Below are 27,501 nucleotides of genomic sequence, written 5' to 3' on the forward strand. Positions count from 1 at the left end.
GGGCGCCTGGCTTTCCTCCGAAGCGGGGCGAGGTCACGATGGGCTCATTAAGCCTGCAGGTAGGCAGTGCCCCGGCGGCGGCAGGCGGTTCTGGAATGTGCGAGGGGCGTGATGACAGCCGCTGCCGCCGGCCTCTTTGCGCAACACCTTCGCTATATATACTCAGGCCTCGGAGGCTGAGCTCCGCCTGGGTGCCTCCTTCGGTCCATTAACTGCGCGAGGAGCGCTGGTGAGTACCCGCCGGCCCAGGGCGCTTCCTTCTCCCTCCTTGCCCTGGAAAGAACTGTCATTTACTCTTCCCACACTTGGTTCTTTCAGATAGCCCTCGATGTTCACCCCTCCAGGAACTTGGCTGGTTTGGGGCTGAAGACAAAATACACCTTCCCTAAATTATCAGATTTTATTTGTGTTCTCAGTGTGACTGCTTTTGCTGTTACAACTCCCATGAGGACGCTCTTAGTGCTGACCCTGTTATTAGTCAACCACGGGTGTGGGGGGGGGTATCTAAAATTATACATATACTGAAATTCGTGGCTTGGGAGGGGAAAATGGGGGAATGAAAGGGGCCACATAGGAATCAGGACGGCAGGGCTCTCTTTTTTTGGTCATTTACTAGCAGTGTGACCTAAAGCAGGTGGCTATGAACCCGTGGGCCTTAGTGTCCCCCTCTTTGTGAGAAGGAGAAGGGAACCCTCTTCCAGCCTTTCCTGTGCTGAAAATTCTAGGTTTGTGTGGCTGTCCAGTAATGCCATTCCCACCAGTGTGACTTCCATGGGTCACCATTCTTGTTTTGGGAGTTACTGACCTAAAGGAACTGCAGGATACAGTCTAGGTTGCTGGTCCCATTAGGGCAGGCTGTCCTCTGCACAGGGCTGGTCTTTTCAGCTTGTGTTGGGAGAACAGAGCCCACAGTTCTTCAGTGTTTGCAAAGTCAGGATACCAGGTGAGCAGTGTGGGGGGATGGCGTTCAAGGAAATATGCACAGGTGTGGTCGGCTTGGGAGGGCACCCAGCATCTCTAGGCCAGAAACAGGTGGCACACAGAACAGAATTAATTCAGTCTTCGGATTCCCGGAGGTAGGAGTGTTAGAATCAACTCCTTTTCCTTAGGGAGGTGGCAACTTTCTCAAACAATAATTGATTTCAAGGAGGCAGCTTGTGGATTTCATCACTCAGAATCCCCTGTCTCCCTGTTTCTATTCACAAGCAGTTCCTGTGTTAGCTCTGCTTGGTTGGGACCTGTTTGTCTTCCTCTCGCCCCCACTCCTGAGCTCAAAGTTGTTCAGGGTTGGGCATTGAAAAAGTTGTGCCTGAGAGGAGCAACCATTATTTGAGGTTGTTCAGAGCGTTTGAATCTCTCTGCTCCTGCCAGCCAACCTGCTGATAATGATCTGTTTTTGTAACTTCGGGAACCGGTGGCAGGAAGAGCATGCTTGTACAAGGTTTGGATGTTTAACAAATTGCCCCTTCCAAAATCCACTCCAAATCACTCAACCACCTCATGGATACAAGTCCCCGGTGGTGGGTGGACGGACGTCTGGGTTATAGCTTTTAGGCACTAAGCTGACAGGCACTAAGCTGACAGAAAAATATCCTGGATTCAATTTAATGAAGAAAACAGCTTCTTGGGATCAGTGATTTGGAATAAACTTTTAACACCATTTTCAGCCACTTCCTGCCTGCCGGCCCGCTTTCTCGCCCCACCTCCACTGTAGGGACTGCGGGAATGGCGGCATCAACGGGAAGTAGTCAGGACATCCCACTGAATTCAGAAGTGCCCCCAGAGTGCAAAAAGAGGACTGCAGAGAGATTGCGATACGTTTAAAGGGGTTTCAGTCACGAGGGTTTTTAACCCCCACCCCCAACACAATGCACAAGAATTGGTATAGTTAAAAGTGAATGGCAGGATTTATTTTAAAAGTTCATAAAAGTACACTGGAAGTGCATCCTGAGGGTGTAGTTTGGTAATATAGCCCAGGTTTAAAGGGATAGAATAAATGTATTTTTAAAACCGCGTTCGTGCCTATAGTCAAAAGTCTAAACTAAAGCCATTCGTGAATGCAAAGCCCAGACCAATTGCTTCGTCTCCTGTGCCACGCACCTCCCCACGCAACTACCATGCACCCTCCCCGCCTCCCACTACCGTGTCTTTGGGATTATTTTGCCTTGTGATGGCTGAAAGAAGCTGGGGAAAAAAAAAAAAAAAAAAAAAGACATTGCCCTCTTGGGAATTTTTGAAGTCTAGGTCATTCTTTCAACATCTGAAAGGATTTCTGAAGCGTATTGAACATTGGACTCAGACTACCTGAGTTTGAATTGTTCCTGAGGGTGTAGAGTCTGTAGACCATGAAGCAGTTAATTTCTTTGTGTCTTAGTTTTTCTTCCTGGGTAGAATTAGCATGAAAGTACAAGTGCTTAGAAGTAAATTTGCAGAAGTGAAGTGCATGTGAGATGGGACGGGTTAGTTTGTGTGGGGTGCTCCCTGTGGTGCTGGAGGCCACTGCCTGGGAGGAGACAGTGGGTCTGTCTCCTCTCTCTGCAGGACGCTGCCCTGCCTCTTCCCCCTCCCACCTGGAATGGCGGCTGCTGTTCTGAGTACAGGCGGCACCCGCACTGGTCTTGGTTGGGGAAGCTCAAACAATGCCTAGTGGAGGGGTTGGGTGACTGCCAAGTGCCCTACATTTTCCTGTTCCCCAGGTCTGAGAAGTGTCCTCTCCTTGGCCTGAGGAGTTCCTCTTGGCAGGCGGGGCGGTCCACATGTGGACGTGGGAAGTCGAGCCCAAAGGGTTATTCTGCAGAAGCCAGTGCGGTTGTAGGGATGAGTGGTGGGGAGCAAGAGAGTAGGTGTGTGCTCAGACCGCGCCAGCCTCGTGCCTAGGGGTTAAACAAACAAAAAATCTTTATGGGTATTAGTACCAAACAGGCAAAGTGGATGACTTGATGCTTCTCTGCTTTTTCTGGCAGGTAGCAAGAGAGTGTTGGACTGTGCCCTTGGGAAGGTAGGGCGAGGGAACAGCTAGATCAAAGGATCCCCTGGGGAGAGAGACTTTGGGGGGGTGCTCAAAGGTGCCAAAGACCCCAGCGGCTGCTCAGAGCCCCTTCCTAGAGAAGCAGGTTCCAGACAGGCCGGTGTCTGGCACCGCACTGGGAGAAGGGCCGGAGATTCAGGTTGGGGCCTCTGCCCAGCTCATTCAGTGTCACCTTTTCCTGCTTAGCTGAGAGTCTTTATTAAAAAGGTTTGGCCTCTGCTGAACCCAGGTCTCCGTTAGGCCAGAAGCCTTTGTGGGCACAGCAGCTGGTCATTCCAGCATTCTTGGCTGGCATCTCTAGCCCTCTAAAGGATTAAGTAGGAAGGACCCCTGCAGGGGGACGATATCGGCCAGCTCGCTACTGGCCAGCTCTCCTGCAAGTCCCTGGAGCTTGGTGGCACATGGCTCGGAGGGAGCCCAGAGGATTCCTGGTCCCTCTGTCTCAGCCCCTGGCTGAGAGGTCTGTGGAAGGGGTCCCTACTTGGGAACCGGCCTTCCTGGGTTCCAGTCCTGACCCCATCTGCAGGTAGCCATGGGACTTTTTAAATTTCTCCATGCCTCAGTCTCTCTGTAAACTGGAAAGAACTTGGTTATTGTAAAATTTAATGAGGTCATGGATCACATAGGACACTCCGCCGTCACAAAACAGTGTTAGCGCCTTTCTCTTGTGCTTTAGGTTCCTTTATTGGACAGATATTAACAGAGGGTTCGCTGCTGTGCTGAGCACTGAGAAGACAAGCCTACGGTCTAGGGCCCAGTGGCGTTTGGGCTGTGCCTTGTCCATGATACAATTCATTCCACAAGAGTTCTCTGTTCTTACTCTGCAAGACCCTCTGCTCAGGGGCTCACGCAGGCCCATTAATCAGTCAATCCTGCAACAGCTCAGAGAGGGAGATGGGATTGTCCGCATTTTGGAGATGTTTAAACTGAGGCTCAGAGAGGTTCAGGGTCCCACACCGTGGCAGGACTCCGCAGACCAGGTCCTCACCCACTGCGGGGTGCTATCTTGGTGCTGTGTGCTGGCCGCTATCCTGGCAGCAGACCTGGCAGCTCCGGGGGCCTGGAGGAGGGGCCCTGAGGAGCGGCCTCAGAGTCTATCACAGGCAGTTGGTTCTAGGGCCTCCCTTTCCTCCAGAACCGTGGGGTCAGCCCGCACGAGAGCTAGGGTTTTGCTGCCTGGGAAGGTGAGGTGAGTGGAACCTGTGTGCCCATGCTGCTGAGAAGAGTGATTGCAGTAGAGAAGACAAGAGTTCTAAGAAGGAGGTGTGGAGACATTCATAGGTTTTTTTTGCGTTCTGGTGGTACTGGCAAAGAGTAAAACGAGGGCCTGGAGGTGAATGAGGCCAGCAGAGGACTCACAGAGTAAGTTGGTATTTGAGGCCCGTCAGTGGGTAGGCGCCCTTGCCGGGAGGTCCAGTTCCTCTGCACCAGCGCAAGTGGGCGTCTACTTGACCCACTGCTCACCGTGCTCTAAGCGCCCTGAACATTAGACTGGGTGAAGTGTCTGTTTCTGTATGTGCTGGATAGTTGGTGACCACTCAGAAATCCAGTCCCTGAAAACACAATTTAAATGGGTGAATAATCACCCTTCTGACCTAAGTGGGGACGAGAGTTTCCCAAGTGGGGCTGCGGTGATGTTCAGGGCCCAGTTTCTTGATGCGGGTCTTCCATCCAGCAGATCTTGTCCAACCCAGCTTAGGGTTGGGGGGAGGTGGGTAAACTGCAGGCTTGATGTGTTTCTTAGTCAGGGACCTGGTGCCTCACTTCAGCAAACCCTGAATGCGGACTCCTCCATTCCCAAATGTGAGGAGCACCACGACATGTAGTCTACTGAGCACTGGGAGAAAAAGCGTTAACATACGGGTCTTGCCTCAAAGTTAAACAGCAGTAGAGAAGGCTGTAGAGACGGCAAAGAGATAGGAGTATGATTCTAGAGTGAATTAAGATTATAAAAGGAGAGATTGTAGAAGATCATAATAGGTTTTCAAATTTTTCCTTTAAGCTACCCTGGAGCAGAATAAGCCAAGTATATGGGAACCCCTAGCAAATCTGAGTAGTTCAGAGTTGCCCCTTGCAAGCTCAAAGCAATGTTTTGTGTCCTGTCTTTTTAATTTTGAATTCAGAGAAGTCTTGTCCTCTATATTCCAATGTCCCTGATTATTTTACTGCAATAGCTGAAAACCACAGAAGGTTTAACAAGGTGTCAAACACTATTCTGAGAACTTTTAATACATAACACCCTTAAGCATAACAATCCTTACTCGGTCATGTTAGCCTAATTTGACATGTGGGGAAACAGAGAAGCAAAGGAACTAGCCCAAAGTCACACAGCAAATGGCATCGCTGAGACTTGAAACCAGGTAGCTGGGATGTGAAGTCTGAAGCTCTATAGACCAGTTATTCTCAGTCCCCAAGGGACATTTGCCAATGTCTGGAGACCTTTTGGGTTGTCAAAACTAAGGGGAAGAGGTATGTCTAGAATAGAGACCAGGAATGCTGCCTCTCCTACGATAACACAAGATCACTGGCACAGCAAAGCATCCTCTGCCCCGAATGTCAGGAGTGCCAAGGCTGAGCATGGGCTCCATGTAAATATCCTGTGTCCAGTGTAAGTCACCCACTAGGCACACTCTTCAGCCTCCCCACCGCACAGTTATGGGAGTAAAACCAGTGCTCCGGGAAAATACCTTTACATTGTGGCCAAGGATACTGTAAATCAGGGCTCCAGCCCCACTGACAGTGTTTAAAAACTGTCCCTCCCGTGCCTGGTGACTTTGATCAAGTGGCAGCGTAATCTCTCTCTGTGCTCCAGGTTTTCCTGTTTGCAAGTGGGGATGAGCATGACCCCTTTCTCGCATAAAGATTGCAGGAGATATTACGTGTCATGGCCCAGCACAGTGCCTGGCACCTTGCTGGAGCTCGTTAAACGGTGGTTGTTCTTAGAAATCAATGACTGTGTGTGTGGCGGGGAGCCCTATGAGTCACACAGGCAGTGCTGCCTGGCACATGGGGATGGTCAGAGGAGCCCGTGGGACTCAGGCAAGTGTGGAGGGAGGGCTTGGACTGAAAGATGGGGGGAGGGCCTTCTGAAGAGGGGTGCTCCCCAGGCAAGAGCAGAGGGTGGCACCCTACAGAGAGGTTTCAGGGTCCCAAACTGAGGCCAGTGTGACCTGAGGAGGGGATCATTTAGGGAGCACCGGGCAGTAAAGAAATGGGGAGTCCCCGTGCAATCACAGCTGGGTGCTGGCAAAGTTAACCCCTGGGAGGCACTGGGGCCCAAACCAGTTAAACAGGCTGCTGTGTGCTGGTTGGCACTGGGGCCCAGCCTGGTGAGGTGGCACGGGGAGCCGGAGACCACAAGCTGTGATGTTCCCAGCTTGAGTCAGCAGGTCCTGGTGCTGGCTGGGTGTGGGGGCTGGCAGAGACGACCTTGCAGTTCTGGGTGGCAAACAGCGAAGCTAACGTTTGGGGTGATGGGGAAGTGCTGACTGCTCCAAGGGGCCCTGAGGTGGCTGAAGTTTGATGCAGGTGAATGCTTTTGTGCCAAAAACTGGAGTGGCAGGGGCTTTGAGACCCAGTCCACTGAGCTGTTGCTTCTTCCCCTGGGCTCTGCATGTGGAAGTGGGGCACTGACTTCTACCGCCTGAGTGTTGAGGCGTCTTTCCATGAGCCTGGTAGTGAGGCGTTAATCAGATACAGTGCACGTTTGGTGCCATTACTGCATGACTCATCCCTTCCAGGAGCGTTCCAGACGTGGAGCTGAGAGGCAGGACCAACTCTGGAGTCAGACCCTCTCAAATCATGCTGTGGACCTGGGCCAAGTGGCTCTACCCCTCTGAGTGCTTTGGCTCTCCCATCTGTAAAATGGGAATAACACTAACTCCTCTCAGGGGTGCTGGGAAGAGGAACCTTAACCACTTGATCAGACAGGTTACTGTCTCAAGAACTTTGCAGAAATTAACTGATTGAAGCTGTCTAATAACCCAGTGGGTTATGGACTGTTATAAGCCCCATTCTGCATAGGGGAAACTGAGGCACAGAGCAGTCGAGTGACTGCCTTAGTATCTGAGGCAGAGCTGGCCTAGGATTCAGAACACCTGAGTTGTGTAGCTACCCAGCCTAGTGCCTGACTGAAATGAGGATCCCCAAGAGTGTTTCTTTCCCCAAAACCCTGGGGCTAAGGATCCTGTGTTGGGAGAGGTAGACCCCTTAGCTATGCTTCCCTAAGCATGGGGACCTGGCTCTGGCTTTTCTTATCTCTGTGCTATTTCAAACCTGAGCCAGTTCACCTGCAGAGTGGCTTTGAGCTGAGCTTAGAGCTCTCTCCAGCCAGCCTAGGTTGTCCTCCCCAGCCACCCAGTTCCCACCTCCCCTGCCAGGGCCCCAGCCTCATAGCCGCCTTCCAGCACAACTCCAGGAAGCCCATCCCCTGCCCCACCCTAGCGAGCCTTGAGAACAGCAGGGTTTGCCCCACCTTTCATGGTCAGCTGTAAGAAGGAATTTAATTGAGCCTAAGGGAGGAGTCGAACCTGTGGCAGGCACAGCAACTCCAGAAGGCCAGACGTTAGAAGCAATGTCTAGCCTAGAAACCAATTGAGTGGCCTGCAGAGAACACCCAGCCCAGGAGTGGCTGCCAGAAAAGGCTCGGGATTCAAATTGACCCGAGCTCACAGCTCTACACCCTGGGTCCTTGGGTAAGTTACCTAGCCTCCTTATCCCCCAGTTTCTTCTGTCTAATGGGAGAACAGTAACTCTCCAAATGGGTGGCTGCGAGGTTGAGCACAGCCAGGCTCAGTCAGTACAGGCTCTCGCTGGCCAGGCAGTCCCAGCATCCTATGTGGAAAGCATGTGAGGCTAGTTGTGTGCCAGGCCCTGTGTTGGATGCTCGTTAAGTTGAAATGAAAGGCCTGGTTATGTATGCATGGAAGCCGGTGCCTGCAAGACGTTTTTCCTTGTGATGGTGGAAGAACATGTCATGTCCTGCAGTTCGTTGGAAAAGTCGAAATTCCCTAGGCAGATGATGGGGACACCCAGAATCAGATGAGGTCTTGGCTTACCAGGATGAAGAAGAGTGCCACCACGGATGTCCCCGAACCATTGCAACTTGTGGGTCTGGGGTTGGGCTACATCTCTTATGAGAATTTGATAATTTCACCCACTCTGAATCCCGTGCAGCCGTCCCAGAGCCTACGAGAACATGCTGTGAGTAGGACAAAGAAGTACCTTTTATTCACAATTTAGCTATAGCATTTTCCTGGTTTTTTTTTTTTCTTTTTATCTTCTTCTGGCTCTTCATCACCTTTTCAGTGGCATGCTGTTATGCTTCACGGACGGACTGTGGTTAATACAATTTCCATGTTTTTACTTTCATCTCTTTGACAGTGTGGCAACGCCTTTTCGGTCTGCATCCCGTTCATTTGGTCAATCCCCATTTATTGGGCCAGGCAGAGCTCCAGACCCCCAGGATACAGTGAAGATCTAGACAGAGCCTCTATTTGAGGGGTAGAGCTTACATTTTGGTAGGCAGGAAGTAGATCCATTAAGAAAAATAGGAAAGGAGTCAGACCCAGATTCTGGGAACATCTCTTCAAAGAAGTGATTGGAACAGGGAGGTATTTTGTATTTTCTGGGAGAAAATGTTTCTAGATTCTTAATTCCTAGAAGTGAAATGACTAGGTTAGAGATGTTTTTAAAAAAGTGAGGCGTTCTATAGTGGTGCTCCGCTCACTGCCTCTTCTCTAGCATAGCATAGTATACCTAAGAAATAATTTTCTGCTGATCTGATGGTGGAAACTTAACTCCCTGTTCCATTTTGCATATCTTGGGTTGTTAATGAAGCCAAATTCTTACTTTAGCCACCTGTACTTCCTCTTCTGTGAATTGTTTGTTCCAGTCCTTTGTCCTCCCCTTGTCTAACATGTGTCAAAGGACAAGGACCCCAAGGAGTGGACTTCCAAGTGTGTCAAGAGCCACACTTCCTGTCTGTGTAAGCAAGAAAGGCTTTGAGAAAATGGGTTATGAGGAAGTCTCTATCAAAGGTTGGAAGGAATGTGACAAAGGGTCATTAATTCAGCCGCATCGCCTAGTCCTAATTGCCTTCCTGCTGCCAGGCACTTTCTAGGTATCGCCATTAATCTCGTAACCCTGCAAAGTATGAAGAACTATCCACATTTTCTAGATAGGGAGACATTTATGTCTTTATGCTCAGGGATATGAAAGGACATTCCTAAAACACACACTCACTGATAAGTGGCACCACTGGGATTCAAACCAGCTCCGGCGGGTCACGCTACTCACAGAAGACTCGGTGGTGGATCCGGCAGGTAGAACATATATGAGGATCTACACATACATTATGTCCTCTGGATGAGGTTCGGCGCAGACCTGTAGTTTAGAAATAAAAAGCAGATGAGGGACCCATCGTAGGGCTTGAGGACTTGGTGTTCCATGAGTGGAAGATGGATAGGTTTGCACCCCCTTGCTGACTGAAGGAAGAGTCAGGACAGATGCTGAGAGAGGGAAGTGCGAGAAACCGAAGCAAGTTCAGCTGACATGAGGCTAGAATGGAAAAACACTAAGATGGGGTCTGATGTAGCGACAGCCGAGGTGAGCAGGTGAGGGAGACCCAGAGGTGGAAATAGGCGTTCAAGAGCCCACACTTAAAAGTTGTCTGAGCACGACACCCTACACCTCTCCCGAATCTCTGCAGCCACTGGTTCTTCCTGACACAGCACCTGAGAGTGACGCCTTTTAGTGGCTGCTTCTATAAGCTCTGTTTTCTGTCCACAGACCATGGCTCCTTGGCCTGAGCTGGAAAATGCCCAGCCCAACCCCAATAAATACTTGGAAGGGGTCACCAGTCAGCAGTCCACCACAACTGAGAAAGGCAAGGAGACCAACAAAAGTAAGTGTTGCCCATCCTGCCTCAGCTTGGCCTTTGTGAGGACCCCTGGAGACTCTGGTCTGACCCGTATTCTCATGGCCTCTGTTGCTCTTTTGGATAGATGACACCAGGAGCCCTGTGACCAAGATCGAACTTCTGCCATCCAATTCCACTGTGGCACTGATAGAGGAGCCCACCCAGGTGGCAGACCCCTGGGACCTGCCTGAGCTTCGGGACACCGGGATCAAGTGGTCAGGTAAAAGCAGGCAGGAGGGACTCCCATCAGTGAGGGTTGGGTTCACAATCTCCATCGTATCGTCTCCTTTGTGTTGGCCTCTTTCTTGCCCTTGCTCTGATGCCCTTCAAAAGGTCCTGGCTAGGGATGCCACCTGGCAGTCTTGGAGGCTTCAATTCCAAGCACAGTGTGAGGACCAGGGGGCCTTTTGTTCTCCCTCACTCAGTGAGTGTCCCAGTGTTGGAACGCTAGGCACTGTGCTGCTCCCCATGATCCACTGTGGGCCGACTGGCTCCCAGGAGCGGTGCTCGGGATGCAGCAGTGAACAGACGGGGTCGCTCACTGAGAGCTCCTGGATTGGGGGGGGCTCCCCACCTAAATGTGGGCATCAAGGAAGGCTTGCAGAAGATAGACTATACAACCAGCAAGGCTGGTATGCAGGCAAATGCTGCATTTCTTTCCTGGGTACAGGGTGTGGGGTCTGTATGCAGCTCAGACAGCTGGGAGAGAGGAAGTGAGAACCGCTGTAAGAAGGAGCAGAGAAAATAGCATCCAAGGACATAGCATTCCAGGATGTGTGCACGCCCCAACCCTCCCCAAGTGGAGCCTGTGATTGCTACCTTGTGGCCACGTTCTAGAAAGTATCCTGTGCTGTTTTGAAGGTGCTTAGGAGAGCCATTATCACTGATCCCACACTTAACAGGTGCCAAGTGCCCTTAACTGCCCCACTCAGCAGCACTGGTTCAGCCGAGCATGGAGTCTGGCTTGTCTATCAGTGCCCCAGACCCCATAGGACCCCTCCTCTCCAAAGGTGATTCTTTAGAGACACCTCACCACAGGCTTCAACTAAATGAACTATAGTGGTAATTGCTTTGAAAACTGCAGTTATGGCTGTGTCGCATCTCTAGGCCTTGCTTATAGCCACCTGGAGGGAGGGTGTAGAAGGGAGAAGGGGGGACCTCCGAGCTCACTGCCAAACTTCTGAGTTTCGGGCACTAACAGACTTCATCCCTTTTCCCCTACCCCAGAGAGAGACACCAAAGGGAAGATCCTCTGTGTCTTCCAAGGAATTGGGAAATTTATTTTGCTTCTGGGATTTCTCTACTTCTTCGTGTGTTCCTTGGATGTCCTCAGCAGTGCCTTCCAGCTGGCTGGAGGTATGGATGGAAGGGACAAAGATCTAGGGTGAGGGGATTTTTGTGGTACGGGGTTTACATGGTCACAGTGCAGCAAGCCCTCTCCAGCTGCAGCCTCTCAGCCTATTTCAGGGCAGGAAGTCCCCGGACATCTTGTGAAGTCATACCCCTATTTTACAGAAGAGAAAACTGATGTCTGTAAAGGGGCTGTGACTGTTGGCTCTTTTAGGCCAGCAGCCAGGGCTAGAGCCAGTTCCAAGCTGTCGGCCTCCAGTGTTCATCCACGGACCCTGGACAGGAAGCTGTCTGACAGAGGGACTTATCTCAGGGATCCCTGCTGTCTTGGGCCTCCCACCTGAAGAGATTATTAGCTAGGAGTGCTCTTGAGCTAAAGCAACTGTGGAAAATCAGGGCTGGGCCTTAGCTGAAGAAGAACAAGGGTCCCAGAGTTGGTAGATCTGTATCCTCGGCAGTTGTCAAAACATCTTCCAGGACTGAGGGTGGCTGTGCAGTGTGTGGGGGACCCAGGAGTGAGGTCAGCATGGGCTCGGTCCCCTGTGTTCCTCCAGTAGGGGATGACACCGATAACCAGCACTTGGAATGCCACCTGGGGTCCTGCACTTTCCTTCCCAAAGCTCTTTTCATTGACGAGGAGCATCTGAGGCCGAAAGAGGTCATGCTGCCCAGACCTTCATTTCACAGCCTAGAGCTGGTACAGTGGGTTCCAAACCCAGATCCCAGTTACATGGAAGACCGTGGATTTCTATACCCATGGTGCCTTCTTTGGGAACTCATCTTTTTACCTGGGAGAACTGGGGAAGGGGGCACTTGTGGGGATGGATGAGGGGCAGACCAGCCTCCTGGATGCCACTGCCAAGTCCCTGGTCCAAAGCAGCATCAGCAAGGCGTTTCATTCTCTGAGTACCTAACAAGTGGCCTCCACCCTCTGGGCCCTGGTCTTCCGTAAATGGGTTGGGGAATGGATTGGTGGTCTTGGGCATCTCAGGCTAGGCTGGGGCTGGAGAATGGGGGTTGGATAATGTGGACAGAGAAGAATGAGAATATCCATTCCTGGGAGATAAATCTGAACGGGGAATTAGGGCATCAGGAGACTCACTGACACGCACTGGGCCAAGTAGAGTGGAGGCCGTTGGTGACCAGAGAAGGCTGGAGGAGGGCTTGCTGTGGAAAGGAATGGCAGAGATGTGGGAGGCTACAGGGTGAAGCGATATACTGGGTGTTGGGGGTATACTGGGAGCTCGGTCACAGAAGGGGAGACATGGTGCCAGGGCAGCGCTGGGAAAGAAGCCCATGGATGTAAGAGTCCGGAGGTACCAGCTGGGCTGGAGGCTGGCCTCACCTTCCCACCCCCCACCCAGCCCACTGGCTGTGTCTAGAGACTAACGTATACCCACTGCCCACCTAACATTTCAAACCGTGCACTTGTTTTCTTCAGGAAAGGTGGCTGGACAGTTCTTCAGCAATAACTCCATTATGTCCAACCCCGTGGCTGGGATGGTGATTGGCGTGCTGGTGACCGTCCTGGTGCAGAGCTCCAGCACCTCCTCCTCCATCGTCGTCAGCATGGTGGCCTCTTCACGTGAGTCCAGGCACCTGTGGGCCCAGACGTACTACAGGCATTTCCCTGTCTTGCTGGGAAGCCTGGAATTTGTTCTGAATACATCCAGGCCAGTCACTGGTGTCTTCCTTTCTTGCACAACTGTGACATGTCCTGCCTTATCCTGGGCAGCCTCCTGTTTCATTCCTGTGGTTGGGTCTGAAAATAAGTCCCCGAGGCTTGAAGACTCGGCTCTGAATTCTCTGGAACTGTATTGTCCAGTCCAGCAGCCACTAGCCACATATGACCATTTAATTTTATTTAAGCTTAAGTTACTTTAAATATAAAAATTAGTTGCTGGGTTGTACTAACCATGTTTTAGGGGCTCAATAGTCACATGTGGCCAGTGGCTGCCATATTGGGCCATGTAGATGAGGAACATTTCCATCACTGCTCTGTGCTAAGAATTAAAAAAACGTAATCCCATCACACGTTGGCTTGGGGACCACTGAGCTTGGGAAGCCGGCATTCCGAACTTGAACGTGCTGATCGTTTTCTCTGGCTAAGCTGGGATAGAGTCTCGGTGGGGGGAGGGCAATTTTCAGCACAGACCAGCATTTTTAGCAAAATTAACTAGAACTTTCCTGGGCTAAATCAGAAAAAAGTTATTCTTCAAAATAACTTTACCTTTGGGGCACCTGGGTGCCTCAGTTAAGTGTCTGACTCTTGATTTCAGCTCAGGTCATGGTCTCAGGTGGTGGGATTGAGCCCCGGGTTGGCTCTGTGCTCAGTGCAGAGTCTGCTCGTTCCTCTCCCTCTGCTCCTCCCCGGGCTCATGCTATCTCTAAAATAAATATATAAAAATCTTAAAAATATATAGCTTTGCTTTCATATGTTAGAACATTGTGGTAGTGTTCTAACTTGTCTTAGAAAAAGAAATTTCCCATAATAAATACACAAGTCCTTACACATTGTTTCCTGTTGTCGCCTGAGCTGGCCTTGCACCTGTAATAGGGAGCATAGAGAAATTGAGAAAGGCACTTGTAAGCTGGGCTCCACAGAAGGGCTTCTCTGTGGAGTCTGCGGAGTCCCTGAGATTATGTGCTGGAAATTTTTGGGGGTACACGTGCATATTTCTGTGAGCCGTCCCAGCTTGCATCAGATTCGTAGCCTGGTGCTGACCCCAAAATCATGAGGAAAGGCTGCTTTGGCAGTTACCAGCTTGACTGAAGTCACCCTGCCTTGGGCCACATTGGGAATGTGGCCAGGCTGTCTTTCTAAGCTTGCTAACTCCCTAACCTTCTCTCTCCCGTTTTCCAGTGCTGAGTGTGCGTGCAGCCATCCCCATTATCATGGGGGCCAACATTGGGACCTCAATCACCAACACCATTGTGGCGCTCATGCAGGCAGGAGACCGGAATGAGTTCAGAAGGTAGGAGGCTCAGAATCAGCTTTTGCTGGGCCAGGTCCTCATAACTACCTTTAATCAGCCAGTGCAAATATGCTGGTCATTGCTAGAGCTCCTAGAAGTAGCCATAGTAGAATGCAGCTGGGGGTTGGAATCACATACTTACCAGCTGATGAAACTCAGCTCCGTGGTCGGCATTGCCAGGATCACTGGCTGTCTGTCACCTTCATTGTCCAAAGGACTAAACCCAGTCCTACAGGTAAATGCTTAGCCAGGTACTTGGCACGCATTCAAGAGCTCCCTAAAGGCAAGCGCTAGCTAGAAGCTTCCCTGCCGTGTGGTGTAGTTAAAACAAGGCCAGTTAGGATAGGATTTACTATCCCGCTGAGTCAGAAATAATTATAACCTCCTAAAGCTTCCTCTTTTGGCTGAGCTCAACCCCTGCCACCTTCCCTTTGTACTTTACCTGCATGCCAATAAAAGGCAAAATATAGTTTTTGTGGGTGCAGAAGATCGGAAAATGGGGCGGGTTGAAACAGGCAGAGGGTAACCCTTCCTTCCGAAAGGTTAATGGGAAAATGAAGCACGTTCTCAGCCTGCCTTCTGACAGATGGACTTTTTCCAGAAGTTTCTAAAACAGAAGTACTTTGTCTATCTACGTGATGCGGTCTCCGCACAGGTCGGGCAGAAAGCAGTAAGCAGGCTGCTGGGTCATCAGCAGATGACAGCCCTCATCAGCTGGTGAGCTGGCAGGTGGCAGAGGTCCTCAGAGCTGCTCATTTCTGCTCAGACGCGGCTAACCTTCTTTGGTCCCTGATGAAATGTCCCAAGGGTCTCGAGAACGGATACAACATTATCCAGGGCCGGCTGTTAATTTGATCTTCTCAAGAAGCTGAATAGACTTTTCTTTGCCCCATTTCATTAATACAGAAACACAAAGAGGTTAAATAACTTCCCTAAGGGGCATGGCTGGGACTCAGTCCAGGTTTTCTTCCAGATTCTGGGCTCTTCACTGCTACATATGAAATATAAACTTGCCAAATATAAACATGATCTATGAAAGTGGCTGCACATAGGAATAAAATTGAACTAGCCCAGCCCTCGTTTGGATTATTTTAATAGATTGCTTTCAGTAATGTCTTTGGAGACGTGCATCATTCTTTCCTGGTGGTTTGGAACACCTCGTGGGTTTTCAGAAAAGTAATGACTATATCCGACCCCTATAAGGCTCTTAAAACATTTTGCCAAACAACTAAGAAATATTTGTATCACTTTGTGAAGATGTCTTAAATCACCTTCTCTTGGAAGAAAAGGTTACTTCTTTAAAATATTAGCTGATATGGAAGGTAAAAATTTGTACTTATAAGTAAATAAATGTAAATAGATTTTACTACTAGTGAAGTTAAGCATCTCCCACACAGGTTTATTAGCTTCTGTCTGTTCAAGTCCTTTTTTTTTGTTTGGGGTGGTTTTTTGCACATGCAGATGTGTTTTTTGTTTTTTAAAAATTTTACTTACTTTTGAGAGAGAGCATGAGTGGGGGGTGAGGGTGGGAAAAGGGCAGAGGGAGAGGGAGAAGAAGGCTCCCTGCCCAGTTCCATGAGCTCTATCCAATCCCAGGGGCCCGTCTTTGGGACTTGATCTGATCCCAGGACCCTGGGATCATGGCTTGAGCTGAAGGCACGTGTTCAACCAACTGAGCCACCCAGAGGCCCAACATGCAGATACTTTTTAAAGGAAAACTTTTTTATTGAGGAAAAACATCTCACTTGTTAGTCTGGAGATAGGATAGAATTCAGAGGACCGTGCAAACCTTCTCAGATATAAATTGTAGTGTATATTGACCTGTTCTCTGTGCAGGCCATTCAAACGGTTCATCAGAGTCTCAAGATTTTAACAAAGTTAAGAATTCAGTTGATGGCTTTGGTCACCGCCATACCACTGGCCCTCAGCTTTCCAAAGAAAGATTGTCCTCAATGGCGTGATTCAGAAGTGGTCTGGATGAATCACGGAGCTCCTTGTTATGGCCATAACCTGTCTACTTCCCTTCCCCCCTACCCCCTGCAGAGAGAACTGAGTGCTATCTGGCTTGGTGGGGAAGCCTCTACTGGGCAGTGGGAGTCCAGGGGTCCTGGACCCAGTACCCAGGCAGTGGTCATCTATTCCTCTATGTTTGCTGGCCCTCAGTTTTCTCATCTGTCAAATGGGGATATTGATATCAACCACTTGGGAACTGCTGTGAGAATGTGAATATAGACAGAGAGGTGACCCCCCCCACCGCCCCACTGGCAGATAATGCCATCCATGACCTGCCTAGACTGGTACCTACTTGCTTGTTGACTAATCCAACTGTTGGCTTGGGTTGGGATTCTTATAGGGCTTTTGCGGGAGCTACTGTCCATGACTTCTTCAACTGGCTGTCTGTGTTGGTGCTCTTGCCCCTGGAGGCAGCCACCCATTACCTGGAGACCCTGACCGATTTGGTGGTAGAGACCTTTCACTTCAAGAATGGAGAAGATGCCCCAGCACTTCTGAAAGTCATCACAGACCCCTTCACCAAGCTCATAATCCAGGTAACCCAGCTTCCTACAGAGAGGGAAAGGAAGGAGCTAACTTCCTCCTTTCCCCCTACCTCCCCTCCTCTCCTAACTGGGCAGGGATAGTAGAGAAGTATGAGGGTCTATAACGCCTCTGAAAAAGACCATGGGAGGTGAAACTCTGGGGACACTGGGTATCGTAACTGGCCTTTTTGTTTTCCTTGACTTTCAACATATATCATCTTTATTGGGGTGGGAGCGTGTGACAAGCGCTTCTCGAAACTCAAAAGACTCCATTGGACACTTCGGGCCATTTTAGTGCCCCTACTGACTCCAGCACCCATGGGCTCATGGGAAAAGTATTACCCTACTCCTATCCCAAGAGAAAGGTTGCTGTCCTTCCCTTCCATCTCGCCCCTCTGCTCCCTAGGGTCAGTGAAATATTACTAAAATAAATTTTAAAAGGTTTTTTTTTTGTGGTTGTTGCCTTGGAAAATGGGTCAGTTTTGACCTTGCCCCTTACCACCCTTACCTTCTGGGTTTTGCTGTCACTCAATGACCATCTGTTGTGTGTTTCCCAGCTGCCAGCCTGTTGTTGATACGATCATTCCTTTGTCCAACACCTGCTACCGTCCAGGTGCGGTGCTCCATCCTGGGGGTGCAGATGGAGTGAGTCCTGACACACTCCAGCAGGGGCTCTCCGTTGGGCTTATGTTGTTGAAGCCCCTTTAGTAGAACCTTCTTCATGTGGGTCCCTCCCCAGTGCTGAGGACATGCTTACTGTCTCCCACCTGTTGTCTTCCTCAGCTGGATAAGAAGGTTATCAGCCAAATTGCAATGAATGATGAAGCCGCCATAAACAAGAGTCTGATCAAGATTTGGTGCAAAACTTTGACCAACGTGGTGAGTTTCTAAGAATACTGCTAGGTGGGCAAACTTTTGAACCCGTGCTTAAGGCAAAACTTTTAATGCAGTGTGGGCAAATGAGAGGTAAGAGGAAGTAAATATTGGCCTGTGAGAATCCTTAAGGAAACAACAAGTTTTTGAATGCTGGATGGACAGATAACGCAGTAGGACAGACCCAGCCCATTCTGCCACACCCCGCACTGCAGATACATTATTCCTGGCTTGTAACTTTCATGTCTCCTGGCTTACCTTTGGCACCTGTGTTCCCACTGATGGAGGGACCCGTGGAAACAGTGCATCACGCGTACAAACACACACTGATTTGTGTCTCCCTCCTACTTGCCACATTGCCTGCTAGTCCCCATCAAAAGTGCGTAGGGTGGACTCTACATACCATTTCTCAATGTTTGTCATTCAGACTCAAATGAATGTCACTGTCCCTTCGCCTGAGAACTGCACCTCGCCTTCCCTTTGTTGGTCGAATGATTTGTACACCTGGACTATCAAGAACGTGACCTCCAAGGAGAACATTGCCAAGTGTGAGTGGGTCTCAACAGAGTGTCGGCTGTGGGGATGGGTGCTGGGGGCCGCAGACAGTGTTCTTACTCTGCATGAAACCCAGTAGGTGAAGGCGCACTAGGATTCACTGAAACACCAGCATTATTCCAAGTCACGAACTATGCACTTTCACAGCAGCGGGAACTAAGTCCCAAGGACAGGTCCAGGGTCCCACAGTAGGGGGCGGAACTAGGTCTTGAGGCCCAGTTCCTCTGGCGGTCCCATAATGCACCAGAGCTCAGCAATAGGTTCCGGAGTCCTCCCTCGGGATGCATTGGTATCCTCTGTGCTCTAGGGAGGCACCCACCAGATTTGCAGGAGATGCGGGGCCCACATGGAACAGAATAGATACATTGACCCTAAAATCATGAGTCCCTGCTGTCCATTAGGCCCCATTCAAGACCCTGGAGCCAAAGCCCTGATCAAGGCAGTGAGCCTATGTGATGCTCTGATTCTTTAAGAAGCTAGACTGTTGCCTCTGGAATGTTGGCCCAGACATCTTTAATTCTTTTTTTTTTTTTTTAAGATTTATCTATTTATTTATTTGACAGAGATCATAAGTAGGCAGAGAAGCAGGCAGAGAGAGAGAGAGAGAGAGAGAGAAAGGAGGAAGCAGGCTCCCTGCTTAGCAGAGAGCCCAATGTGGGGCTCAATCTCAAGATCCTGGGATCATGACTTGAGCCGAAGGCAGAGGTTTTAAGCCACCGAGTCACCCAGGCATCCCGACATCTTTACTTCTTACCATTCCTTATCTGCCCATGTGTGTATCTCTGCTTCTTTTCCTCCTCTCCCCACCATATGGCCACATTCATTCTGAGCAGCAAGTATTTTAAGTGTGGTTGACCTCACAGTGTCCATGAGTTCATCACCTCCTGTGTTCTTGGTGCTAGCCATCCATCAGTAAAACTATATAATCATGGGGCCATGCAGGACTTACAAAAAAATAAGGAGGCTTCCAGTTAGCAATAGCTCCAACTCTGACTTGTCCATCCTACCCCACTTTGCTCCTCAGACTCTCCGTTGTAAGTATCCTCAGTTTCACGAGTAGAACATTGTGTGGGAGTTGGCGGTAGAAGAATGCCCAGACTAGCTCTGCGGCTACAGGATTTCACCTCCTGTTCTGGCCTTATGAGGCTCCCACTGGCCAGAACAAAGCCTCAGGGTCACACCTCACTGTAGAAGGCAGCTAGGAAGTGTGGTCTTTGTTCTGGGTTGCCATATGTCAAGCTAACAATCAAGATTCTGTTACTGTCCTACAGAAAGATGTTGGGGGAATGAGTACCAACCTGTGGCCTTGGCAGGGGGCGGAGGGAATGGCCCTCCTAACAAGGGCTTTCCATGGTCTTCTCAGGCCGGCACATCTTTGTGAATTCCAACCTCCCGGACATTGTTGTTGGCACCATCCTGCTGTTAATCTCCCTGCTGGTCCTCTGCGGCTGCCTGATCATGATCGTCAAGCTCCTGGGCTCTGTGCTCCGGGGACAGGTGGCCGTTGTCATCAAGAAGACCATCAACACTGGTAGGTACCCTCACCCCCCAACTCCTGCCAATTCTGGGTTCTCTAGGGCATGGCATAACTATGGCTACTCCTGGTGTGGGGTGACTCCTTTAGATTTTTATCTAGCAATGGCCTCTGCATGGAGTTTCTCTCTTGGATCTGATAAGCTGAAGAAGTTGAGATCCCATTTGCCCTTGAAATCTTCCTTGGTGTCTTGGGTAGAGTCTGGGGAAGTAGGCACTAGCTTTTGTCATGTTCGAAAGGTCCTGAGGAAGAGGGGGCTCAAATCCAGAGATCTGTGAGACAAGACTTCCTTCCAGCAGGTTTTCCTATGCCCAGGGCTTTGGGCTTTGTCAGGAGCCCTTAGGAAAAGGGTAATAGATGTCTACCCTGTTCCGCACGTCCCTTCAACTCCTGGGAAGAAAATGTGATCGTGGGTAATATGTCAGCATCTCGAGGCAGCCAGCACAGCCCCACTGGCGAGGAGAAGCTGCTGATGAGTATGGTATCCTGGCCGGTGAGAGACTGTCAGGCCAAGGACATCACCTCCCCGTGAAACCTCAGTGAAATGAGGCCAAGAATATCCGCTTCCCAGGGTTGTCCCAGGGTAGCCATGTGGCTGAGCTGGGTCACTCTGGGCACCTCCTGGGTGGGCAGGGTCTGAGCCGTATGGGCAGTCCTGAGAGCTCCATATGTGGGACTTTGAACTTCCCGTCCTGCCTCCATGCTCCTTCACAAAGATGGAGGATCTATGGTACTGGGAGACCAGGCCAGGCAGAAGAACAGAGGTCCTAGTGCTCCAAGTGCTTTGTGGTAGGAAGGTGGTTATTTGGGTGGAGTCTTAGTTCTGCTACTGTAACAAATTATCCTAGGCTCAGTAGCTTGAACAGAAATGTATTTCTCAGAGTCCTGAGGCCTGGGAAGTCTGGGCTTGGTGCCAGCATGGTCAGGTTCTGGTGAGGTCCCACTTCCTGATTTACAGATGGCCGCCTCCTCACTGTGTCCTCTTATGGCATTAGTTGAAAGAAAGGAAGATCTCTGTTCTATAAGGGCACTAACCCATTCATAAGGACTCCACCCTCATGAACTAATTACCTCCCAAAGTCTCCACTTCCTGCTATAATCACACTGGGAGTTAGGGTTTCAACATCAGAATTTTGGGGTGTGTGTATTTGCCTTCATAACATACACACACACATTCTTGGCTCTACCATCTGAATATGCAAGGGGAAAGGATTCTAAAAATCCCATTTGTTAATTTCTGGCCATGGCACTGGGGAGGCTGCCATACAACCTGACCTTCTGGCCCAGCCCATGCCCTCCCCAGATCCTCTGGAGGTGCCAGCTAGGCCCCCAATCCAGGCCTCCTTAGGAAACCTGTGATAGCTTTCTTTACCTCTGTCTCCTAGATTTTCCATTTCCCTTTGCCTGGGTGACCGGCTACCTGGCCATCCTCGTGGGGGCAGGCATGACCTTCGTCGTGCAGAGCAGCTCCGTCTTCACATCCGCTATGACCCCCCTGATCGGTGAGTTTCTCCTTGGCTTCCCCATCCTGTTGCCATTACCATCTCGCATCATCCCCTGAAGCTGATACTCTAGTTTCTGTATCTTCCCACCAGGTATTGGTGTGATCAGCATCGAGAGGGCGTACCCGCTCACGCTGGGCTCCAACATCGGCACCACCACCACCGCCATTCTGGCTGCCTTGGCCAGCCCTGGCAATACCCTGAGGAGCTCACTGCAGGTTAGGAAAGGCTGTGCAGGCTGGGGGCTCTGGGGGAGCTAAGCACCATTTGTGGGCTTGCAAGCAGATGGTTTTGAACAAAAGCCAAGTTTTTCTGTGTTCAAAACCATGAGACCACTCCCATCCCTGGTGGTGGTTTAAACAGGTGGGGTGGCCACTACTTGTTAGCAGTGGGAAGAGTATTCAAGAGGCATAAATACCACACTACCATCTCCTTGCTCTCCACTTGGGGAACTCTGCTTGGACTCTGGGAGGTCGCTTGTGCTCTGGGCTTAGAATGAGGAGGACCTGCTTGGATCAGCTCGATTACTTGGACAAGACCTTTGGCATTGGCATTCTTGTCCTGCCTTTCCAGGCTAAGTGACCTTAGACAGGTGACCTGACCTTGAGCATCAGTTCCATCATCAGAAACCTGGGAACCCTATCTCATTAGGATTATTCTAAGGATCTCATGAGACTCTGTCCGAACAGAAATCTGAGTGTAGAATATAAATTTGAGCCACCCACGTAATTGGAAATTTTCAGTAGCCACATTTTAAAAAACTAACACAGGAAGATCCGTTTTAATAACGTATCTGATTTAACTCATTATCCTTTCAACTTGTAATCGATTTAAAAGCTGGTAACGTGTTTTACCTTCTTTTTTGGACTAAGTCTTGGACACTAAGTATGTGTTCTGGACTTGCAGCCCATCTCATGTAGACCATGTGGGCTAGCCACGTGGTCATGTGCTCAGCAACCACACACAGCTATTGCTTAATGTATCGGACAGACTGGTCCCGAGCCCCTCTTGTGATGCCTGGCACCTAATGGGCACACGGGGAAGGAGCAGAGTGTGACCTCTGGAGCCAGGCTACTTGGGCACAGAGCCTCCCTTCCTCCTCATCAGGCCCATTCTGAACTGTGCTCTGAAGACCAGGAAGACCCTGCCTCTGCTCAGGATGCCTTGTAGACCAGTAGACCACCCTTCCATCACCTTGACTCCCGCAGGCACCAGACCCACTCACCTGTCCCCTCTCTTGTGTTGTAGATCGCCCTGTGCCACTTCTTCTTCAACATCTCAGGCATCGTGCTATGGTACCCGATCCCCTTCACCCGCCTGCCCATCCGCCTGGCCAAGGGCCTGGGCATTGTCTCCTCCAAGTACCGCTGGTTTGCCGTCTTCTACCTGATCTTCTTCTTCTTCCTGATCCCGCTGGCTGTGTTCGGCCTCTCGCTGGCCGGCTGGCCGGTGCTGGTGGGCGTGGGCGTGCCGATCATCTTCGTGATCCTTCTGGTGGTGGTCCTCAATCTCCTGCAGTCGCGCTGCCCGCGCATCCTGCCCGGAAGGCTCCAGAACTGGAACTTTTTGCCGCTGTGGATGCACTCGCTGAAGCCCTGGGACGACCTGATCTCCCTGTTCGCCGGCTGCTGCCAGAACCGCTGCTGTCTCTGCTGCCGGCTCTGCTGCCGTACGTGCTGCCTGCTGTGCGGCTGCCCACCGTGCTGCCGCTGCAGCGGCTGCTGCCAGAACCTCGAGGAGGAGCCTGAGTTGCCCATCAAGGTCCCCGAGGCCTTTGATAATGTGGCCATGAGCCGGGAGGCCCCAGATGGGCCCCCGCAGGCTCAGGGGGAGGCCGGGGGCACCAGAAGCGTCACTAGCAGCACCGCCTTGTAGGGGTGGCCCGGAGGTAGGAGGGGGCGCCCCCCAGCAGCCCATCGGTCTCCGCGGGCCCTCCTCTGCCTGGCGGGGAGCCATTCCTCCTCAGAAAGCTGTTCACATCAGCCCCCGCTTTCATGGCCCTTGGCCCGGTAGCCTGCACAGTGGCTCCATCTCGGTGCAGACTCCCGAGCTTCCGCCTACAAGATGTGCTCAGTAATCCTGAAAGACTGGGACAGAGAATGCCTCCAGATGATCACACTGCCCAGCCCGGCCCAGCTGGCTGGCTCCACAGAACCCATTTTTCAGACTCCAGCAGTCCTCTTCCAAAAACCCCCTGAGGGAGGGATTTATGGAAGGTTCTCCAAGATGTACATGTTACGTGCGTATGTGATGGTGAGAATACTCTGCCATCTCTCTTATTTACCAAAGATTTGCCTCAGCCAAGAGCAGTTGCCCCCAGGAGCTCTTGCCCCAGACCAGACCCCTTGGGTGGGGAAGGTGTGGGAATAGTGTAATTGTGTGGAGACTTGGTGAGGACCACAGGGTGGGCCTTTACCCTTTGCCAGAGCTCCACAAGTCCCTCGTTGGGTGTCTTCACCTAGACAGGTGTGGCTCACCTAAGCTTCCCTGCTGTGTCCTTGCCCAAGTTCTTAGGGCAGGAGCTGCATCTGAGCTACCAAGAGGTTCAGAGTGCACTTTGGCTCCCCTGTTGGCTCCATCTTTCCGAGAAGTGAATGGTCCAAATCCTGATCTGGGCAGTTGGGAGGATGAGAGCTAGGGGCTGGGGAGCACTGGGGTAGAGATGGTTTATCTGGTACAAGAGCCTAGGGCTCTTGACTCGGCTACTCTAAAAGCCAAATTGACCATCAGGCTAGAGCCCAGTGCTACCCTTTTGATCAGATAAAATTGCCCTCGTTGAGTCTTTTGGAATAAGATCCGAAGCCCCTCTGATCCCCTCCACTGCTGCCACCGTGAATCCCAGGAAAGACATGAGACAATTGTAGCTTCTGTCTGCCTGCTCACTCCCTGTGCAAGATAGATGTCTGGGTCAGCTTTTTGGTGGGCAGCTTCCATTCATCCATCCAAGCCAAAAACTCTTCGAGCATCGAGCATTCTCTCGCGTTCCCATAGATAGGCAAGCTCCAATTTCCTGCCTTCTCTTCATGCCTGCGGAGATCCAACCTTTTTCTCAAAGGGCAGAAACCAGGGCATGGCCAGACAGCCCCCAGAACGGTGATCATCAAGTAGCATTAGGGGTCCGTGTGTGGCTGTGGGTCCATGGGCTGTGCCCCTCCTTGCTCCTGATGCCTTCTCTGTGCCTTCGAGAGTGGCCTGCTGTCTACACCTACTCCCTCCACCGCTTCTCACGCCGAACACTCTCAGTCTGCCCCCGGGAAAGGGAGGGAGCCTCTGAGGGGTCTGGGGGAGAGAGTTCCACACAGCCTCACTCCAAGATCCCATTCTCCCCCATTCTGGCTTATGTGTCAACTTAGCAGGTTGGGATGCCGAACTGAGCCGCCCTCTAACCCTTAGCTCCTGTAGATACCAGTTCCCAAACAGAGCCATTTATACTCATATATTTATAGTCGCACATCTGTACAGCATTTTTTGTAAGTTACATAGTAAGTAGTAGCGTGATTTGTGTTTTGTAGTGCTGTCATTTGGAAATGAGGCCGGGTTCTATGATAAAATAGAAAGAAAGCACCTTTGTATATTTCATAATACCGCCTTTTCAATGTGCCTCTGTAGCTGCACCCAGGGCCACATGCCCTGTAAATATGTATGCTAAGCCTGGGCAGGGCTGTGGCCCTCTTGCATGCTGATTTTTTTTTTTTTTAATTGGATCCTTGTACCCGTGTTGATTGTAATTTTTTTTTTTTTTTTTACTGGTTGTGGGAAGGGAGAAATAAAAAAAGACAAATCCAAAGGACTGTATTGCTTTTCATTCCAGAGAAATAGGGGCCTCCTGGGTCTGTTTCCTAAAAACATTAGGGTCTCTTCAATATCACGACCCACCTCTCCATCACCGGGGTCAGCTGCGTCATCTGTGGGGCCCCTGGTTCAGAAGCAGAGGGAAAGTGCCATTATAGGCACTAAATACAAAAGCTCTCCTTCCTTCAGTGATCTCTCCTGATTTAGGGCTTTTAAAGTATTGTTGGGTAGTGCTTCTAAGATTTAAATTTTAATTATTAGCATGTAATGATTCATTTTCATATCATGAAATGTCCATTTTAAATGTAAACATGAGAGCTTTCAACTCACACATGGGATTGCTGAAATCACACAACTCCTTTTGTCGCTCGTACGTTTATCTTGTTCTGCCAGAACAGCGGGAATGCTGCATAAAACTCCATTTTTATTTCTCCTCTTGATGTGTGCGTGTCTATGTCCATCCATATCCTACCTTACTGATGAGTAGGGACAATGAAGAGAAGCACCAGAGGCTGACCTTTCCTTTTATGTCATCATTCCAGCCTAGATGAGTGGCTAACAGAGAGGAAACATGAGTGAGGAGGGGTAAATAGAGTTCCTCAGTCATTTCTCTTGCGGTGCTTGAGGAAGGTGCTGGTTTGAATGGGAAGTGTGTCCTCCTGTGACTGTTGGTATCCCGGGATACTCAGTTGCAGACTTAACACTTGTACTTGGCTTGGGGTCTTGCTGCCCTTAGGCTCGTTGTGGGTCTACTTGAATTCTGTGCTCAGGGGCATTGCCGGTGGGCTATACGAGTGGGGTGGCAAGGAACTGTGGGTACACGGATTGCCCATTAAGCTCCCACACATGCTCCGTTGTCCCATTGAACTTCACAGACAAGCCAAAGTTAAAAGATTTGGATTTTCAGGATGCTGATGGCAGAGCATTTGAGCCAAGGATGAGGTCCCTCTTCATGTGAGGTCCTATGAGACTGCAAGCTCAGGAAGATGGCCAAGCCCCCCCCCCCCCCATGCCAGTCAGTGTTAAGGAAGAGTTGACTGAAATAAATGTGTGTAGAAGGACGATACATGGTAGTAGTACCTCTCTAGAACAGTGGAAGCAGGTGCAGAGGGCTAAGCTGCACTGTAGGGTGGTCTGTATGGTGGTCATCCGCTCAGGGTTGGAATTACCTGGAGAGATGGGTCCCACTCCTGGTTATGTCATTTACTAGCACAACAGTTAACCTTCCTCAATGTCAATTTCCTCATCTGAACTACAGGACGGTAGTGCATGGCTCCTCAAGATAATGAAAACCAGGTAATAAATCTAACTATTCAGCCCAGGGTTGGTTTACTGTAAGTGTTTGGTATACGGTCATGCCTCAAGCCATAGGACACCTGACATGCCGAGTACTGGATGTATTTGTCATTGCTTGTGCGTGCTTTTCTTCTTTACATATTTCCATGGTGAAATGGCAAGTCAGAAGAGCTATCGACCCAAGACCCAGTGGCCAGACTGACCTCGATTCATTATCAAGACAACGTGGACAAGCGTCTTGTGATTCACTTCCAAATGGACTTGGACAATTGGAGGGTCGGGGTAAGAAGCAGCCAGGAGACAGGATGCAAACAGGCACTTAGCCCTTTGGAAACTGTCCTCTGAGGGGAGGCTCCCTCTCTAATCCCAACCAAGGATGCAGAGGTAGGCATTGTTGAAAAAAGGTTTTGACATTATTTTTGTCAAGGCTGAAAATCTAATAGTTTATTATAGAGTTTACAAGTTGCTGCTGTCACTTGCCCCATCCCTCCTCATACTCCTGTCTGTTTTCCAGAAGCAACCTTTCCAACTCTTGGGCTGCTGTCTTCTGATATTTTGCTCCATAATCATCATATGACCGTTGTGGATTTTCCTTATGCATCTGTACACCTGATTTTTGGTAAATGAGGTTTATCTGACACATCTCCCCACTGCCACCAATTTCTTAAATCAGTAGTTAATATTTATATCATTTTGATTAATATGATTTAAATTATTATGTTGATGCAGAACATTATTTAATTTTTTTCATCAGTGTTGTCATACCTATAAATATTTTTTTTCTATAATTGCTCCACAAAATGTATGACAACCTTTTGGTTTCTTTCTTTTATTTCACTTTTTTCTTTGTTTTTTAAATCCTTATCCTCTTAATCCCATATAGATTGATGTATGTCTGCCTTTTGAGCAGCTGTCCATCATCTTGGGCTTTGCCACTCTGCTAGGATGGATACCGTGTTTTTGTCAAGTTCCTATTTTATTTTGCTCTCCAGTTTGGTTGAATTACCTGAGAGTGTTTACAAAAGAAATGAAATTTTTGAGCCCAGGCACGTGTAGGAGTTTATCCACCACCACCACCCCCAGCCCAAAAAGCCCATCCCAAATTGCTGAGTAATTTGTAAGCTAAGAAAATGGTGGCCA

The 27,501-nt window shown here is 50.0% G+C and overlaps 1 protein-coding gene across 2 annotated transcripts; it reads left to right on the plus strand.

The window, feature by feature from the left end:
- Positions 1 to 120: 120 nt before the first annotated feature.
- Positions 121 to 24,134, plus strand: SLC34A2 (solute carrier family 34 member 2). 2 transcript variants are annotated; one of them, XM_032334022.1, is made up of 15 exons: positions 2,433 to 2,439; positions 4,004 to 4,008; positions 4,342 to 4,390; positions 9,818 to 9,932; positions 10,033 to 10,167; positions 11,175 to 11,303; positions 12,739 to 12,882; positions 14,161 to 14,272; positions 16,626 to 16,821; positions 17,593 to 17,688; positions 18,110 to 18,230; positions 19,601 to 19,768; positions 21,157 to 21,273; positions 21,367 to 21,491; positions 22,522 to 24,134. In XM_032334022.1, exons 4-15 carry the CDS (start codon positions 9,821 to 9,823, stop codon positions 23,146 to 23,148), a joined length of 2,082 nt encoding a protein of 693 aa, XP_032189913.1. In that variant the 5' UTR covers positions 2,433 to 2,439; positions 4,004 to 4,008; positions 4,342 to 4,390; positions 9,818 to 9,820; the 3' UTR covers positions 23,149 to 24,134. The 2 variants fall into 2 exon arrangements, with proteins under 2 accessions (XP_032189912.1, XP_032189913.1); XM_032334021.1 differs by lacking the exons at positions 2,433 to 2,439; positions 4,004 to 4,008; positions 4,342 to 4,390 and adding an exon at positions 121 to 229.
- Positions 24,135 to 27,501: the final 3,367 nt, after the last annotated feature.

The sequence above is a fragment of the Mustela erminea genome, chromosome 2 (genome assembly GCF_009829155.1).
Source record: "Mustela erminea isolate mMusErm1 chromosome 2, mMusErm1.Pri, whole genome shotgun sequence".
NCBI lineage: Eukaryota > Metazoa > Chordata > Mammalia > Carnivora > Mustelidae > Mustela > Mustela erminea.